The following is a 20,634-nucleotide window of genomic DNA, read 5'->3' on the forward strand; positions in this document are numbered from 1 at the left end:
AATTTGTTTTTTTTTAAATGGTCGTTTACAGCTATTCATAGGTTTGGAATGCTGTCATGATGAGATCATCAAAACTGCATGATAAATGCAACTTACTACATGGCTTTTTAATTTATCATATGAATACCACTGCATATGTAGTGTATGCCCTTGTGGGTAATTGCATTGGACTGTCTGATTGGCACTTCACCCAGTAAACATCCCTTTGGAGCTGAATCTAACATTCTAAACTTCTGAGCAATTTCAAACAACTAACATATTTTCAAATCAACCTGTCACAAAAATGTTTCAGAAACTTGATTTTTTCATCCAATAATCACACTAGCTCTAGACTCAGAATGGGCAGTATTCAGTCTCAAAAAGGCCAGAAATTGGAGTTTTAAACCATCATAAAGGGGAAAGTCAGCATCAGAATGTCTATATAAGGTAGGTTTAGTTAACTATAGTAAATGCTGGATATGTCACCAACTAGCAGATAATCTATTCCACCTTTTTTTTCCATGCTGCAAAATAAACAACAACGTAGTAATATTTTACTCCTAGGGGAATTCTGCACCACTGTGCCCATGCAGAATTCATGTTCCCCGCAGATTTATTTGCTTCCCTGCAAAATGAATGACTTTCTGACAAGGAAGCTACAAGAGTGGTCATGCACCCCTCCCCAGCAGAGCAGGTGTATCGTTTCAGACACCTGGCACAGCCGGCGCAGAAGTAAATCACCCCAGGGGAGATAGGGCTGGGAATGCCCCAACCAGTGGCTCCTACCCAGCACCAGGCTTACTTGCTAGTCCCAGCTGGACTGGTCATGCACCCCTCCCCAGCAGAGCAGGTGTATCGTTTCAGACACCTGGCACAGCCGGCGCAGAAGTAAATCACCCCAGGGGAGATAGGGCTGGGGATGCCCCAACCAGTGGCTCCTATCCAGCACCAGGCTTACTTGCTAGTCCCAGCTGGACTGGGGGCAGAGGCTGCAGAAAGCTGCATCCTCCAACCCCGCTTCCTACCCCATCACTCCTCAACTGCGGTGGGAAGAGTCACTGTATGGGGAGCTGCTCCCTCGTCCGTCCAACCCCTGTGCATCTGGAGCCCCCCATATCTAGACCCCTCCTGCCAAGCCACAACTTCTTGCATCCAGACCCCTGATGAGACCCTCCCTCCTGTATCCAGACTGCCCATCCTGACTACCATCAGTTGAGCCTCCACACTCAAACCCCCACCCTGACAAGCCCCACTCCCCCTGCACCTGGACTACCCCAATGAGCCTCCTGCACCTGATTCCCACCTCACTGAGCCCCAACTAGCTGCACCTTATCCCCCACCCCAGAAAGCCCTGCTCCCGCAGCACACGGACCCCCCCACTGAGCCCATCCCTCCATATCCCCACTTGCTGAGACCATCCTCCCCATACCCAGAGGCCCTACTGAGCCCCTTCCACCTTCACCTGGAACCCCCAGCAGAGTCCCATTCCCCCAATGAACCCCTGTGCATCCAGAAACCCCCTGACCCAGACTCCCCACCAAACTGCCCACACCCAGATTGCACCACACAGAAACTTCTCACCCCACATCTGTATCTCCCCACACTTGGACCCTGCTGGGCTTAGCCTCCCTGCCCCACAGCTGGATCGGGGGCCAGGGCTCAGAGTGTGTGCAAGGCTCTGTCCCTCTCACTGGTGCATCTGGCATGGAGGGGCAGGGCCCTGGGGTGTTTTTGAGGCAAGCCCAACCAATGTGATGAGTCAGGATTGGGTATAGCCTCACCACTGAGTCTGTATCTCAGGCGGAGTGTGGCCGCAGGGTGATCTCCCACCTCTGTGCATCCGGTGGCCTGTGCTCCCCACAGGGGGAGCTTTCACATTTATTTATTGATAAATAAAATATACAGAATTTTAAAATATTGTGCGCAGGATTTTTATTTTTTTTTTGCCACAGATTTTTTAATTTTTTGGCACAGAATTCCCAGAGGAGTTGTATATGTAAAGGTATTCCACAGGTCTGAACACAAAGACATCCCCGTCTCCAAAAGTCAGTATATTAGAACTGTTGGCTGAATAAAACCTTCCTGAATAACAAAGAATGGGTAAAAAGAAGAACAGGAGTACTTGTGGCACCTTAGAGACTCTAAGGTGCCACAAGTACTCCTATTCTTCTTTTTGTGGGTACAGACTAACACGGCTGTTACTCTGAAAGAATGGGTACTGAGGTCAGTCTTAGTAGCAAAATATGTAATATTCAGAAAATGGAATCTAATGCACTTCCAATCTATGCAGAATATTAGAAGAATTGTCAAGTACTGTTTTAGTACAGAAAATAACATCTATGACAAAATACAGGAAAATACACTAAGGGCCAGATTTTCAAAGGCACAGTACCCACGACTAAAGCCAGATTTTCAAAAGGGCTCAGTTCCCATTTAGTCAGCTAAGGGCCAGATATTCAAAAGTGCTCAGCACATAGTAGCTCTCATTGTGACCCTCCTGGCCAGATTCCCAAAAAGAACTCAGCCTTCAACATGAGCTCTTCTGGACCACTTATTTTGGTGTCTAAATGGGACCTGAGTGCTTTTGAAAATTTGAACCTAGTAGTGAGTTCTGATTCCTGAGTATTCTATCCTGAATGAAGGTGTGGCATGGATTCATTCATACAGTTGTGCTATAGCATGTCTCTCCTAGAAGCAATATTCTGGAGATTATATTTGTACCTAACATTCACTGATCTCATGATTATGCTCTGAGCCAATGTTGTTTTTAAAAAAATGATGATAGAAAAACAGAAGCTAAAAAATATAAAGTAGCAGACTTGTACACTTTTGATCCTTTGAAAATGATTGTTGTATAAATTTAAATGCCTTGCTCATTGCAGTGTATCTTTTATGGCCCCAATCCTGCAGTGAGTGCCATGAGGTAAGATCTCAGCTTATGTTTTAATATTCTCCTTGAAGAGTTAATAAGGAAAAGATTTTTTAAAAAGGGAAAGGAATCCTTTTTTCTAGTGGTCTACATAGTAATTACTTCTACCTTAAAAGTTCCTGTACTGTTGGATTTTAAGACTGATTCTGCAAACACTTATGCATACGTATTTGCAGGATGTGTGGAAGTATTTGCATGATTGGGTCCTTAACATTCAATATTGTAGGACCTTTTATCTTAGAAGCTACATATCCTTCTAACACATATGCTTGCAGGATCAGAGCCTAGATCTGTAATATTTTTATATATACAAAAGCAATTTTAAGGAACTTTAGAGTTTTTAAAATGTTAGTTATTTTGTTTCTCTGTCTCAGAAATCTGTATATTTGGATATATGATAGGGCAGACTGGCTTTACCAGTGGAGAAATATGAAAAATTGCACCCCTTTTTTAAACTGTGTAAAACATTTCTAATGTGTTTTTCTGTAAAATGAGGCATATACAGATATTTATATAAAATATAAATGTACACCTTTACATCAATATTTATGCATAAATATACACACATATATATAAAATAGTAAAATGTAAATCATCAGTAAAAGTAAGTAATGATGTGCTGAATTTTGTTTCTCTTTATCTATATGACATTTGTGTCATCACTGTAGCTCTAATCCATATTCAGGTCTTCATGCTGGTGTGCAGTAATATGTAAATTTCCTAGCCAGCTGCATTAAGCAGTGTTTGTTTATTCTGTTTCTTTTGGCACTGCATATAACTGAACTTGTGCCAAAAATGTGGCTGCTTCAGGGAACACTATTCGGGTAGAAGGAAGTTTTGAAAGGAAGCACACATCGTAAGTCTTTACTCTGTGAAAGAGCAAAATCAAAAAGTTTCTGTTCACAAAAATATCTGTATTAAGAATGGAAAATAATGTGTTTGTTAAGGTATAATGAGCAAACGGAATCACTTTAGAATGCTCTGTTTACATTGGCTTTGTAAACAAGGATACAATACTGAGAGGTTGCTGAATTTTGTAAAGGGTGGCCAAGATTAGTGAAAGATTAAAGTTGGAAGTTTAAAATAAATTATTTTAACATGGTATACTAATCTCTCAACACATAGCATTTAGCGGCATTTAAATTTAGACAGCTGTGGCATTTAAGTGTTAAAAAAAATTGCATTAATGATGCATAGAGCTATTTACTTACGCTGGCAGTCTTTTCAGTCTTCCAGTCTGACACTTCCTTTTTTATCCAGCCAGCTAATTTCCCCTCTTTTGTGAGGAGTAACTGTTTTCACACTACTGCTTACCCAGCAAGCCTCCCCATTGTTTCATGCTTAATTATCTTCTTGAGCTTCACCTTCTCCAGTAAGGGAGAAAGACTGGGCCTCCCCACAGCTCTAATGAAAGCTAGGTTTTATAGATGCACTGTGTGAATAAATGCAGTGTCTGATCTAGCAACATAATAAATGAGTTCCTAAACTTTATGGAGTCCCAGCTAATCCAGTGGGTTTACTCAACAATGCAGAAAGAAGCTGTATTTTTAAAAAATGGTTTTTTTTTATTTTAAAAAGGGGAGGAAGAACTTTAATTTATCATGGAACCGGACACAATAAAAATGTTCCAACATTACACAAAAATGCATCACAAATATTTGTTTCAGTGCAACTCCGAAAGTTTCTCTAAGTCATGTGGAAGCCTTTGAGCTGTATACATTAAACTTCAAGCTGGCATATTAACAACATTAATATTAATAGCCCTCTGCCCTTCACTTGTTACAATGCTGTACAACCTCTGATTCCTATCTACACTTGTTACCACTCACAAACACCCAAACAGCAGTTGTGGAAAGATGTGCCTTTTTGCATTTTTGCCTAGCCAGACTGCTACCTTCCTCTCAAATGCAGGCTTGGCCACAGTTGTCCATTATTTTGTCACCTAGAGGTTGAATTTCTGCAAAGTACTTTATCTTGGGCTGCCCAAGGAGACTACACAGAAGCCAAGGCAGTTACTACACGTACCAGCCCACTTCCTAAGCAAGAAAAATTGATAAGAGTATATAACACTGGTGCTTTGCACCCTATACTTGCTTCCACTATAATCCCAGATCCAGTTCAAAATTCAAAGCCCTATTCCTACTAACCTCCAGGTCTCCCTTATCTCTCACTACTGTCAACAGGGATGTTTCAGTTAATGGAGCCCAGAACAAGATGCCTGAAGCTCTAGGGCAGAGAGGATTCAGTGGAGACCTTCTGCTTTGGGACTTCTTACCACTGGAGATTAGGGCTGAGTTTGAGGCTTGCCATGTTTAGAACATATGCTTTGCCATAATGAAGGAGCCTGCAAAATCTCAGGAAAGTGCTTTCCATGGTAATCAGTTTCCAAGAATTATTCTCCTGAATCTCAATTTATCATTAGGATGGACAGATAGTTCTCTTTGACACCATGGGGACTTGTGTATATGGGGAGATTGACTGGCAGAACTATAGTGGTAATATCATACTGCTCTAGCTATGTTGGTATAACTCTGTGTGTGGACACTCTGTTAGAGAATAAAAGTGACTTTTTTTGGTATAGTTATAACAGTGTAATTATAACACTGTAGTTCTGCCGGTTTGCCTGTGTAGACAAGCTCTTAGTTAAACTAGCACAAGTTTATATGTAGACAAAGCCACAGAACTGCTCCAATTCTGTGCTGTAACCATAAAAACTGTTCTTTCTCCTGTTAGTAAGGTCAGTGTGTGCATTTTGGTCCAAATCGGAGATGCTTCTGCAGGCAAACTCCCGCTAACTTGAATGGGAATTTATCTGAGTAAGACCTTAGGATTTGGCCTTTACTGCATATGGAAATGCATCACAAATTTCTGTTTTTGTGTTAAGCTGTGAATGCTCCTTCTAGGCTTTTCATTAAGGATTTGTGCTGGACTCTCTCATAAGAAGGAGAAAAATACACATATGCCACAGAAGCAAAGGTGAGACCAAAATGACGTTCAGGAACACAAAAAACCCTGTCATGTAACCTCTTGACAGATGAAAAGAAAACTACAAAGCAGCAAAAGCAATTGCCAGTAAAATGTGCCATGTAGCCAGATGTTATCATCAGGAAAAAAAAGCCCGCTTACACAACTTGGCATGTAGGTCGGCGATTGTAAACCCTATTTGGATGACAATGTGATGGAACTAAAAAAGTGTCACCTTTTTTCATTGCAGCCTATTTTTGGATTCATAACAGTTGCAATGTTTGAATTATTTTGTTAAAAAGACCCTCTCAATGTGAATCTTGTGAAATTGCCTAATAAAAAAAAAAAAAAATCCAGTTCCTGACAGAGCAGCTTTTAAATAGTGTATCCTGAATGTTTCTTCTGAAAAACTTCACAGAAGTTTTCCTCCTCCTCTGACAACATTTAAAAGGGTCTCTTCAGTAAGAGAGAAACTGATTAAGTCTCCTGCACAGGAACCCGTGGGAGGATCTAGTTGTAGGATTGGGGCCCAACTGACTACACACAGAAAGGGCTTGCAGTCCAACTTGGGTAAATGCTACTCCAGGAGCAGAACAGGGACCAAACTGTCACCCAGTTTAGTCCCTGTTTCTCCAGTGATCTGTGGGAGAAGTAAGCTACACCAGCCATTTCCCTGGCACGGGTTATTTCCTTTTCCATGTTGGCTCAGCTGTGCTGACGGGGAAGGGGCTGAAGCCAAAACTCCACACTTTCCGCATTCACTTTCTCCCTGCACAACATGTGGCATATTGGGTAGCCCATCGAGCGAAGTTAGGGGACTCTCTATGCCCCCTTTACTCCCGGGTGCAGGCACACAGCTAGTTGACCCCAAAGTGCTCCCAAATGCACAGATTAAACAAACTTTAAAAATAGAGGAAAAAATTGGAGGGGGACGAGGGGGTTCCTCTGATTTTTTTGAATGACAATAATCCTAGGCTTTACTAGTAACTATAGTAAGTACACATTTTTCAGATAAGACTGTTTTTTAAAATTGATGCTGTCCCTTTAAAAATTCTTAAAATTATTAATTCTGGGGTTTTTTAAAGTTGCTAAATGGCCTAGAGAAAAGTGTCATTTTAACAGCCAAAATTAGTATTGCTTCCACCTTTTATTTCTGAGTGTCGAGAAGAACCTGAAGCATTGACATGCCTGTGAGAAACTGAACAATGACAGAACATCAATTACCCCTGTCCTCCACTGGCAACATGTGCATGGACACCCACAATTGAGCACAGCCCCACTAAAACCAGTGACTCTCCTCATAGGTGCAGGAATCCGCCCACACAGACCTTAGTGCGAAGTCTTGGCCATGCTGCTGGGATGGGCACTGTTATAAGAACCTGTATAAACAAATATTGCAGATAGAATAAAGGGGGTATGAGTGGAGGGAAGGATAATGGAGGGGGGGATGGAAAATCTGTTTTTTCCCTATAGAAGTCCTCCTTTTGGTGCCTCAAAAATTGGACTCCACCGTCTTGCACACATAATGCCTGTTGAAGTAGATGGAATTTTTGCGTGTGAAGAGTGTAGAACTGAGGCTAATTATTTCAAAGTAGAACAAGGGAAAATATGAACCTGAGTCCTGGATTTTTATTTTCTTAAAAAATAAACACAGATTTACAGATAAACTCCTGTTTTAACCTTAATTATAGTAAATAGATGTGTTAATGATTGGTTTTTCTAATGAGGTCCGGTACAGCATAACCCATCATATTGTAATGAGCAGGTCCTTTCAGCAATAATGCTTATTAATTATGAAGTGTAGTTGTTGAGAGATGAGGACAGGTCGCTGGTTGGCTATCATACAAGGAACCCTATTTAGAAAATGAACATAAGTGAAGCAGAAGTGAAGTGGCTACTGTAAACATGACTACTTCCCTCAGCAGAAGTACTTGGCATGCTGGCATTTTTCAAAAAACAAAATCATGTTTGTCTTTCTTGAATGTGAATACATTCTTGGAGGTGGGGGATGGTTTCTTTCTTTCATTTCCCCCCATTCCATAAGTGCAGTTACATTTGGATAATTTGTACACAGCAATTAAGGGATTTTGTGGGAGCGGGAGGGGAACAGAGTTTATATTTATTATTGTAAAAGCTCTTTTTAATGTTAATTCCTTTAAAAAATATAATGGTATGTGGGGGTTACACTACAGGACTATTTCACCAACACAAAGTATCTGTACTGAAATAGTACATTGAAATGAGAATGAAACACAGGGAATCATTGTTTAACTTTAATAATAGCTTACTGGAGAAAAAGACAAATCCATCTCTGTATTAGTAAAGAAAACAGTACAGGAGAAATGCATTATCCTTTTAAACTTTTTTCTTAAACAATCACAGGGGATGAGGAAACAAATCTTTAAATGGTTTTACAGTATGCTTCTCCCTGATAACATTTTTAGGGTAGATCAGTGGTTTAAGCAGTAAAGCCTGGATCTTACGAATATTTAAGCACATATTTAACCTAGCTCACATGAGTAATTCTAGTGAACATGATAGAACTACTCATCTGAGTAAGGTTCTGCATGTGCTTAAAGTTTTTGCTTGATCAGGGCCCAAGTTGCAAATACCTAGGCTCCCTAAAACCACACGTGCAAATCCCAGCAGGGTGAATTCAACTTTTCACCTTCAACTTCCAAGTCAGATACAATTTACTGTCTGGTAGATTTCTGGATGGAACCTTAGAAGGCTATCTGCTGTTTGCTCCATGGCACTATTATAGAAGCATGGTATATATAATATGGATAGAAATGTGTCTTGGCTTGTTAGGTCAAAAAATATTTCTCTTGTCTGCATGTGTGCCATTTGGCTGTTGCACTCCACACCAGATGGGGTTGCATTTAATAGTGTTGGTGTATAATTTGTGGTGTACTTTGTGATCTTTTGAGAATACATATACTCTCTTAAATTATTACTTGTATTAGGCCAAATCCTGAGATCTTTACTCAGTTGGGGGGGGGGGGGGTTCAAAAGTGCTCACTCTTAGCCTTATTTTACAATAGATTTCAATGGGAGCAGTCAGGTCAACACTAAGTGCTTACCAAAATCCCACCCAATTTCTACTCTGTCCTTGGCCAGGCAAACTCCCATTGCTGGCAAGTCCCTTACCCCAGGATTCAGCCCATTATTTGATATGGGCCCTGAAATTAGAATTTAAATGCTGGGCCAGATCCTAAGCTGCGGTAAATAAAACTAGCTCCTCTGAAGTCAATGGAACTCCACCAATACGCATCAGCTATAGCAATGTCCCACAGGGTTTTTAAGGATACTCATTGTTAAAAGGGTGAGATATATAAAACAAATTGAAGTGGTAAAGTACTGAAATATCAGGCAGCTTAAATACTCACAGGCAGTCAGTTAAACCAGCTATTTTGATTAAATATCCAAAAAAGTATATGTAAGTATCATAGATTCCTCTCCCCAACAGTTTGATATCAGGTGTGAATGCCACAGAAGTTAATGGGATTTTTGTCACTGACTTCAATGGGGCCATGATTCACGCTATTCAACTCACCGTTGTGAAGAATCCTGATGCTCTCTAGAACTCTCAAGGTTGCCCTTCAATGGTAGTCCCCATTTGCTTGTGCAAGAATCAGAAAATGTTTTCACTATCCTTTGGTGTCTGGTTTTCAGGATCGGGACATCTGTCTATAATGGACTGTTCATTTCTTGGGTAATGTGACTCAAGGAGTGATATCCTGGTCCAGAATAAGTCAAATGCCCCTGGAATCAGCAAGTGCAATTTCCATGGAGGAGCATAGTCAGCATTGATTGAGGTGATGTAAATTACATGGTATAATTTTGAAGTCAGTGCAGTTTTGCTAATTTACACCAGCTGAGGATCTGGCCTTTCATGCACAAATGGCCTATCTCAGTCATGCAGAAATCTTTTATTTTCTGGAGCAGTTAACTAAATACCCACCCTTTTACCCTAAGACGTCAAGTAATTTCTAGCTATTTAATTCTCAGATGGGAGAAAAATGGGAGAAAAATAAAATTAAAGAAGAAATTAGAGGGGGAAGTTTTATCATAGGTCATTGTCAGGTGTGTGGGACCAAAATAAATTACTGTAAAAAAAAAAAAAAAAAAAAAAAAAAAAAAGCCCTGAAAAACTGTCTGGAGTTATTCCAAACATTATCTCATTGAAAGCCAGCTTCGCATCTGTGCCATAGGAAGAAGAAGAAAGACCCACAACATTATAGCGAGATGAAAGGAAAGCAGTGAAAAGAAAATGCTGCCATTGCTTTTACTCCCTATCTTGACTCTCCTTCCAAGGAACATTAATTCAGACATTTAGAATGTAGCACAGACATTAGGGCCGACTATAGTGGGGAGGAGAAAGGCTGTGACTCCCACCCTCTGGGCGATTAGAAGTAAAGGTTCCATCTTGTCTGGAATTTCAGATGTTCTACTGAAAAATCCACAAGATCTAATGTAATAAAATAATCATAAATCTGATGCCCTGGCATCCTGCCTATGCATTTAGGAGCCTGTTCAGGAAGACATTTCACCTTACACAAACAAAGTCTCCTGAGATTTCTGGTTCCCCCCTGCTGCCATCATGAGTACAACCACAGTGGGACGTGGTATGCCACACCGTTCAGCACTCCAATAAGCCATACACTCTCCCAGTTGCTGCTCTCCCAGGCTGATGTCATGGTGTCCAAACGCCTTCCTTTATTTGAGTAGCCTGCCCGGTTTTGTAAAAGGGAGGGGAAAATGTACTCTGTGGTCAACAATGTGAAATGATTTATAATAATGTTTCAGTGACTTGAGCTGGGTGTTTCTTCTTTCGGAAAAACTTACTCTCAGAAAACTGTATACATTTAAATGATAAAAAGTAGGCTTTGACGTAACAGAGCACTCAGTTAAGATGAATGGGCTGAGGTCACACTTTTGTGTGTGTTTTATTGTTTCAGTCTGTCTGACTTGCAGAACAAACAAGGCAGCAGAGTGCTAATTTACAGGGGGAAGGTTATCTTCCTAACCAGGAAGAGCCAAATGTATTTCTGAGACATAAAATCAGATTCTGCAACACATAAAATCTGTGGAATCTGCTGCTGATTTCCTGCCTTCACAGATTTCTTTTTTGCAGTTGGCAGCAGCTTAAAGCAGTACAAATCAAATGAGGTTTGAGACTGTTTGTAGTAATGCATCCCAAATGCTAAGTGTACAGTTGTCTGGAGTAATAAGAAAATCCAGAGAGAAAAATGGGAAAAATTAGTAGACTGTCTTTAGATAACATGTTTTAGACTAGTTTTTATTTAATCATAATCTTCCTGTGGCACTGAATGCTCAGGGTGTTGATAATTGGATATATGGATTTTTACCTGCAGGTTAATTGTTGGAATCTGGCCCAGGTTACCAAAATATAGTGGTAGTGACCAAATATAGGGTACCAACCATCAGAGTTGGTACCCTATAGTCCCCGTTTCTCCAAATCTGAGTTTAGCATTCAGCTCTCCAGGTGGATGTACATTGGTGCCCTCATCTACATACATCTAGCAAGCAGGTGTTTCAGCTGGGATTTCTGATCTAGTGAGCCATATTGAAGGGATCACGCACTAAGTATCCTAGAAAAAAAAAGAGTACCATAAAAATTCTTTATATAATAGACTCAGTGTTTGATAACTACACCCCCCAGTCCTCCTTTTTGCTACAGCCCAATTCTATTTCAATATCTTTCTAAATCAGCTGTGGTGTAGATTGTTGTTTGAGCACATGCTCAGCTCTGTACATGCATATAAGGAAGCACTCATGCCTCAAGGAACTTACAATCTAGTTTAGACCCAGACAATACAGTACACAGGAGAGATCATTTCTGTGTAAGAATTTTTTCTGGATGGATTTGAAGGAAGAGCGACTGTGCCATATGTCAGAACAGGAAGACCATAAACAATTAAGAGCCATTAAACAACTAAGGATTGCAGACCATAATAACACTCTGTGCCAAGGAGGCTAAAGGAGTAGCTGACATAGGGCTGGCTAGCTATGCTAGCTTTGTGGCCACTTTGCACCTCAGGAGCAGTGCAAAGGGGCTGGAACAGAGTCAGGATCTGGGCCATTGTCTAAATGTAAAGATACTCAGCTGTAAGACTGGTTTAAAACAAACATGTCAGGAAAATGTCTTCAGATGAATGCCATTGAAGAAAGCATTCAGCCTTACTATTCATTTCTTCAGTTGCGTTCTATCCTTGAGATCTACAGATCCAGACAACATCCTGACAAACATTGAGCTATGGCATCATGAAAAGCAGTGTTATATTTAAGGACTTGAGTAACTGATTTCTCTTTCGCATGTCACCATCACTGACTGATAGTAGGTCTATCACAGATGAGCCAAAAGTCCTCCCTAAATTGTAATTCTCCCTTGCAAGATTACATGGGCATGGAGAGGAAAATGAAGGGATGATGCCATAAGATGAAATTCACTTGTGTCCAGAAAGCCAGCTGAAGATCTGTGTACCACTTAGGTTTTTTTATGAAAGCTTCAATGTGGGACTGAACGAGTGTGCTCTGGCCTTGTGCTGACTTTCTGAATGCGTTGCCATCATGTTTCCTTTCACACAGATCTGTTTCTGTTTATCTCTAGAAGAAAATATTCTTGAGATTAGTTTTAAGTGTTGTATAAACATAATTGCAAATATTATTGGAAAGTGACAAAAGTCTTTAAAAAAAAGTCTAGCTCAGTTATTTATTAGCACTTTCCCAGAGTACAGTGTCAGCACAGACAATATTTGAAATGAATGTTGTATTTGATTAGACTGATTGATTGTTCTCACCGCTGAGGATTTAGCATTCATTAGTCATACTAACCAGTCATTAGTACTGCCTTTATCAGCAAGCAAAGAATAAACAGAAATTCTAATAAAAATTCATCACAGTGAAGGTAGTCCATACCTAAGCAAGTTTTATGACTGTCAGTGTATTAGATTAGCTGTTATAACATTGGCAGCATAAAAGTTTCTGTTATAAAAAGTTTAAAATCCTTTAATGGTTGTTTACTTTTAATCTAGACTCTTTTAAATTTAAGTAGGCTAAACAGATAATCTCTCTCAAATCCAATATAATAAAGTGCTAATAGTTATTTTTTACCTACTGATATATTTGTATGGGATCCCTTTTAGCTATTAGTTTCGAGGTTTCTTAAGCAAGTTGTACTAACCTGATTTATCAAAAACAATCTTTATTGGAGAGAAATCAAAATCCTGTATCACAGGTTTTCAATCAAAGAGCAAATGTATTCTGGTATATACAGAAAAAGTACAGAAATGGAGACCATGTTTACATTTAATTGATTTCACTCTCATATGTCCATTTTAACTTTACATAATACATAACTCATTGGTATTTATAGAATAGTGGTAAGTGCTCCAAAGAAATAAGCACTTACATTGAACACATGTAAATTAAAGGCAGTGAATTTATCCTTATTTCTCTAGAATGTTTTTTAATGTATAATTATTTTTTATCTTTGTAATTTTTTTACAGGAGCCCCTGAATATTATTGATCCTGGTTTGATGGACCTAAATGGTCCAAATGAAGATGCATTAGAATGGGATGAAACTGATATAAGTCATAAGCTGATTAGCATTAATGAAGAATTAAATGAACTCGATCAAGAACAAAAGCAGGATCATCCAAAACAGAAATCTGCTTTAGAAGAATGTGGTGGTAATGACTTGAATCAAGAAGAACATATCAGTGATCATGAAACTCCTCTGTATTGTTCCAGCATTACATCACCTCCTAGCCCTCACATTTACCAAGTCTATAGCCTTCACAATGTAGAGTTATCAGGAAAAAAACATGTACCTTTATTGAAAAAGACTTCAAACTTCCCCAGTGTAACACAGTCTAATATTTTAAATAAAAGTCTTAAGGACTCCCCATTTTCCTCTACTAAATCTCTGCCAGACCAAATAGGCAGGACTACTTTGGCAAAACCATTCAATTATATGTACCATAGTGGAAACATAAGCAGACATTCTGAGAGTGAAAGCGGAATAGTCAGTGAAGGTGATACAGAAACTTCAAACGATTCTGAAATCTTTTTGATAAATGATATTGAAGGAACCCAGAGTAATCCTGAAATTGGGCCTCTGGAAGCCCACATGAGTGACATAGTTCATGTGATAAAACAAAAAATTAAACAAGAAGACGACGACCATATTACACTTTCAGATAATTGTCACTCAACTTCTTCTTCATGTTGTGCAAGTGGAAAAGAGGAAGATCTAAATGGTGCTACCCAACATACCTCTGATTGTTTGGAAGAAGAATTACAAGGAAAACATGATGTGTTTACATTTTATGATTACTCTTACCTCCAAGGCACCAAACTCAAATTGCCAGTGATGATGAAACAATCACAAACTGATAAAGCATGTACAGAGGGCACTTTACTTCATGGTTTTTATTTTGATAAAATACCCTGTAAAGCTGAACATCAATCTGCAGAGTTACAACCAGATGAGTTTATGCATGAACTTACTTTGGCAAGTGTCTCCAGGGAATCAGATCCCACTTCCTGCAAATCTGTGGAGGATTCTAGGAAATTAACTGATATACAGAATGCAAAACAGGTTTCACGTTTATCTCATAGCTCTTCATTAGAATCTCTTTCTGCGGCAGGTGATTTGTTTGGCTCAAGTATTTTTAAAGCTGGTGATGGTCTTCAGCGAAGCGCATCTTTGGAAAGCTGGTTAACTTCATACAAAAGCAATGAAGATCTTTTTAGTCATCATGGCTCAGGAGACATAAGTGCAAGCAGTGATTCTGTTGGAGAACTCAGCAAAAGGACATTAGACCTCCTGAATCGCTTAGAGAATATCCAGAGCCCCTTAGATCATAAGATAAAGCGCAGCATTTCTGATATCACACTCCAAAGTAGCTCACAAAAAATGTCATTAGCCGGACAGTTAGCATTAGATATTGCATCCTCAATCAATGAAGATTCAGCTGCTTCTCTCACTGAACTCAGCAGCAGTGAGGACCTTTCTCTTTGCTCTGAGGACATTGTATTGCATAGAAATAAAGTGCCAGATTCAAATGCATCATTTAGGAAACATCTTAATCGGTCAGTAGCTGATGAGAGCGATGTCAATGTCAGCATGATTGTTAATGTCTCCTGCACTTCTGCTTGCACTGATGATGAAGATGACAGTGATTTGCTTTCAAGTTCTACCCTGACCTTGACAGAGGAGGAGCTGGGCATCAAAGATGAAGATGACGACTCTAGTATTGCAACTGATGAGGATATTTATGAAGAGTGCAATTTAATTTCTGGACTTGATTACATAAAGAATGAACTCCAGACTTGGATTAGACCAAAATTTTCTTTGACAAGGGAGAAGAGAAGATGCAACCTCAGTGATGAAATTCAGTGCAGTAAAGATGTAAGTAGCAATGAGACATCAAAAGCAATAGATACATTGAGCACTGAAACACTTTTGAATGGTTCAGTATATAAGCTACCGGAAAATAATGGCAACAGTAAAAACGTATCAGATGGGCATGAGCTGGGGACAAAAAGTCAGACTATAAAGGATAGTTCTCAGGCTGCTAAAGATCAGTTTGTGGATGACATGGAGAATGGAAATGTTGAAAATACTCCAGACAGTCAAAAGGAAGAGCTTATTAGAACTTCATCCACTCCCAAAAATGTTGGCTTACTTGATGGTAAGGGAGCTGAAAACGAATGTTGCATCTGCGAAGCGTTTACAGATAGTTCAGATGATTCACATATGGATGGTAAGGAGACTGTTCAACCATCAAATATATCCACAAGTCTTCTACAAGAATGTCAAAATCAACTTCAATCTGACGATCATTGCATTGCTTATACTCCCATTAGAAAGCCTTGTATGGAGCCTGCATCAGAAATGAGAGGTATAGATACACAAGATACTTCTTTACTAAAATATTTACCTAATGATCAACAAAGCAGAACAAGCACTATTGAAAAACCTACCGATTGCTGTGTAACTTTTAAACCAAATGAAGCAGAAGAGAACACCTCAGCAAGTGGTAGTGATTCATGTTGCAACTGTGAATCTGTTGCTTTCGATAAACGAAATGTGGAAGATTGCTCAGTGCACAACTTTGTGATGGAGATAATTGACATGGCATCAACAGCCTTGAAGAGTAAATCACAGCCTGAATGTGAGACAGCCACTCCTACTTCATTAACTCAAATCAAGGAAAAGGTAATGGAACATTCTCACCGGCCCATACAACTAAGAAAGGGGGATTTTTATTCTTATCTTTCTCTCTCCTCTCATGATAGTGACTGTGGGGAGGTAACCAAATACATAGAGGAAAAGAGCAGTACTCCAGTGCCACTGGACTTTGCAGATGAGAGAGAAAACATTGAATGTTTTTTTGAAGCTTGTCCTGAGGAAGAGCGAGTTGAGCAGCAGCCACATTTCTCTTCCGCTACTCCTGAAGGATCTCTGGCAGCAGGCAAAGTCCTAGAATTATTGGCTGAACCTAAAACTTCTGCTAAATGTAGTAGCTTTTCTTTCTTAAGTAATGACATTGATGTAAATGTGCCCAATCCTGCCAACCAAAAGGTATCAAACAATTTAAAAAATATTATTGATGATTCACTGACTTTGGATAGCCATAATGAAGGCTTAGACATGAATTCTCTGCAGTTTAGCACTAAAAAAGGAAGTACAGGAAAGTCACTTGGAACTGGGAAGTCTAAAGGAAGTATTGCTGCTTCTGCAAAGGGTTCAGCTATAGGTTTTCAATTAAAGCCAGAGCACTGGAAAGATCAAGATGTATTGCACCAGGACACTGAAACACTTACTTGTGAAGAAAAACTCCTGAATCTTCACACTGAGAGGCACATTAATATGCACAGATAGAATGTAACCCTCCCATGCACATACATTATCTCAAACAGGTATGTACTGTACAGTATGGCTTTGCATATGACTTATTTTTATATGTTTGTATAATGAAAGGGTATGAATCACCATCCGGGACCTTTGTTTTATGATAGCACCATGCTTTATATATATTTGATTGATCACAATCCCAGTTTACATACCTCTGGTCAACTAATGTATTCGAGATACTGGTTTTGCCCCTGGTTGTTGCATGGACTGAAGCTCCACTCCAGTGGAACACACAAAATCCATTGGAGTCAAAATTCTGTTCTGCTGATCTTGGAAATTCCATAGGGTTGATATTCCCAGGTAGCTCCCATTCTCCTTCTTATGCTGCTGAGCTGTCCAGCCTCGTAGAAGCTGTCTCTACTTAGGGACACCCCCTTCTCCTCTCTTCTCCACAGTAAGCTGGTCTTCTGCTATAATCAGCGACCCTCTGTTATCCAAAACATTTGGACAATCAGAAGTTTGGCAATCCCATGAAGCCTTCATAATATCAGTGTTCTACTGTGTTTGCAAATAATCTTGTGAAAACAAACCTCTGGGATAGTGGCTAACCAGATTAAATGGAGAGGTATTAACTTATCTGCTAATGTCTATATCCTATGATTCTGGATTTAAACCTGCTAAGCAATTATGAAGAAAAAGGAATGACAGGCTAAATGATTAGTGTTACCAAAATAAGAAAGCTTTACCATGAGGGTTATTGCAAATGCAAGACTAAGGTTGTACAGTAAGGACACAAAAGGTAGAGGAAGGTGAAAAGTAAAGGCTACAATAGCAATATTAATTGCTCCTTTCTGGTATATTTTATGATGTATATTTTGGAACATAAGTAGTAGAGATGAGCCTAAGATGTGAAGTTTGGCTCCAATCTTTGCCAAAGTTTGAAGAAGTTCAGATCTGGTTTTCTGGCTCACATAAATCTCTAATGAAAAGAAATATTAAACTGCATATTTAGCCAGAAAAACAGAAATAGAAAACAGCATATGCTCTGCACCTCACCACTAATTCAAAGTGGTGCTAGAGCCAGCATAGATGGCTATGCAAGAATCACATTAGTGCAGAGGGATCTTCCAACAGTTTACAGCTAGCATAGCTGCACCTATGCCACACTCAACCCAGCTGCTTGTGCAGGGGGTGTGGCTGGGAGAAAGAAAGTGTGATCAGGGCTTTCTTACTCTTCATGGATCCCTGGCTGCCATATTGATCCTTTGAGGTCTTTGGTACACAATGACCTAGAATTGGGGAACTGCCAATTCCACTTTTGCATCCCCATTTCCGAGCTGTGCAATGTGTTCTTCAGATGTATCAAAGGAGTTGGGCCTATATATACAAAATGAGATTGTTGGTTTTGGAAGTGTAGCTTTTGCATTTCCTCAGCTAATATGACATTGCTATAGTTTTTGTCCATACTTGTATGATTCTCTGTATTCACACATATACTTGTGCCTCTGCTAAAGCTCTCTTGTTACAACAACAATTATCTGACACATCCCAAATAATATTCTCGTAAGGAAATATAGTCTTGTTGAAATTACTTTAAGGATGGGGTTAAACTGGTTGAAAGATCACACTCAGAGTAATTATCAATGTTTTGCTGTCAAACTGGGGGGACATATCTAGTGGAGTCTTGCAGGGGTCAGTCTGAGGTCCTGTATTATTCAATATTTTCCCTAATGACTTGGATAATGGACTGGAGAGTATGCTTGTAAAATTTGCGGATGACACCAAGCATGGGAGGGTTTGCTAGCACTTTGGAGGAGAGGATTAGCATTTAAAATTACCTTGACAAATTGGAATATTCATCTGAATTCAACAAGATGAAATTAAATAAAAAACAAGTGTGAAGTACTACAGTTAATAAGAAAAAAATCAAAGGCACAGATACAAAATGGGGAATAAGTGGCTAGGTAGTGGTACTGCTGAAAAGGATCTGGGGGTTATAGTGGATCACAAATTGAATAGGAGTCAACAATGGGAATGCAGTTGCAAAAAAGACTATATAATTCTGAGGTGTATTAACAGGAGCCTTAGGCTACGTCTACACTACCCACCTGAATCGGCGGGTAGAAATCGAGCTCCCGTTGATCGAATGATCGCGTCTCGTCGGGACGCGACAATCGATCCCCGAATCGACGCTTATACTCCACCAGCGCAGGTAGGAGTAAGCGCCGTCGACGGGGGAGCCGCGGAGGTCGATTTGCCGCCGTCCTCACAGCGGGGTAAGTCGGCTCAGATACATTCAGCTACGCTAGTCGCATAGCTGAATTTGCATATCTTAAATCGACACCCTCCCCCACCCGTAGTGAGGACGTAGCCTTAGTATGCAAGATATGGGAGGTAATTGTCCTGCTTTACTTAGCACTGGTGAGGCTTCAGTTGGAGTACTATGTCCTGTTCAGGGTTCCGCACTTTAAGACAGAATCTTTGGAGAGAGTCCAGAGGACAGCAACAAAAGTGATAAAAGGTTTAGAAAACCTGACCTATGAAGAAAGATTTAAAAAATAGGCATGTTTAACTTTGAGAAAAGAAGACGGGGGGATGACCTGATAGTCTTCAAATATGTTAAAGGCTGTTATAAGGAGGACTGTGATCAGTTGTGCTGCATGTCTTCTGTAGGTAGAACAAGAAGTAGTCAGCTTAAACTGCAGCAAGGGAGATTTAGGTTAGATATTAGGAAAAGCTTTGTGACTATATGGATAGTTACGCTGTGGAATAGGCTTCCAAGGGAGATTGTGGAATCCCCACATGGGAGGTTTTTAAGAACAGGTTAGACAAACACCTATCAGGGATGGTCTAGATATAGATGATCCTGCCTTAGTGCAGGGGACTAGACTAAATGACCTCTCGAAGTCCCTTTCAGCCCTACATTTCTGTAATTCTGTGATCTTTATCCTGACACTTTCCTTTGCACGTATGTGTGTATAATGTTGCATTATATTGGAATTGTGACATCAGAGAAAAGATGTTTGAACAGATTGTGGGTGTTCACGACCTGACAATTGCCAATTAAGCAAATATTTAAATGAAACCTTAATACACATCTACTGGCTTAGTGATACCATCCACTCCAAAATCACTGGAGAAGCAGCTGAAATTCAACTGAGAAATTACAAAAGAGATGGATGAGAGTATATGATCAAGTGCCTATATTCAGAGGACTATGTATACATGGAAGTATCTATCTGAAAAGTGAGATGAGGACAAAAGGCTCAAGTTTGTAAGTTTATACAGTAGACAAAGTAAATTTGAATTAATCTTTTGTTAGAGTTCTTAATTTCATCACTTATTTATTATTATATTAACCTGAGAAAGAGAATTACCATAGTGTGTGTGTGACTGGCCTGTTCTTCTTGTCCTCATTCTTTCACTAATGATGATAGTAATATAACTTTGCACTTCAATAGTGCTTTTCATCTGAGAATCTCAAAGCACTGCACAAACTTGCCATCCACTGTTACAGATATTACAGTTACTTACCTGGTAGCAAGCTGTGTTTTCATTAATACTAGGTTATGACAACGTACAATTAATCAGGCCTGAGGACCAGAATTGAGTATAAAGAATAGAGATATTTACACACCCTCATGAAATTCAGTGAAAGGAAATGCTGAGACTGTACATGATAGTTTGATGGAGTCATAGAATAATTTTTATTTTGCCTTAAGGTTACAGGCTTTTTTAAATAATAAAAAGCCCTTTTTATTACATGCTACTCTTTATTTAAGAAGCTATTTATTGTTTGTTAAATGTTAGATAGTATTGTTTCTATTAAAATTACACATAGATTTTATTATTCCTAGCTGCAATGCTGGGAA

At 39.5% G+C, this 20,634-nt stretch overlaps 1 protein-coding gene across 1 annotated transcript in view; it reads left to right on the plus strand.

Annotated features, from left to right (window-relative positions):
- The window catches only part of AKAP6 (A-kinase anchoring protein 6), a 303,477-nt gene that overhangs the window by 278,887 nt on the left and 3,956 nt on the right, over positions 1–20,634 (plus strand). Inside the window, exon 13 of the mRNA XM_054028181.1 lies at positions 13,406–16,827. Within this exon, the coding sequence (XP_053884156.1) occupies positions 13,406–16,789 (3,384 nt within the window). The 3' untranslated portion in view covers positions 16,790–16,827. The remainder of the gene's footprint in view (positions 1–13,405; positions 16,828–20,634) is intronic.

This window comes from Malaclemys terrapin, chromosome 4 (assembly GCF_027887155.1).
Source record: "Malaclemys terrapin pileata isolate rMalTer1 chromosome 4, rMalTer1.hap1, whole genome shotgun sequence".
Classification (NCBI taxonomy): Eukaryota; Metazoa; Chordata; order Testudines; family Emydidae; genus Malaclemys; species Malaclemys terrapin.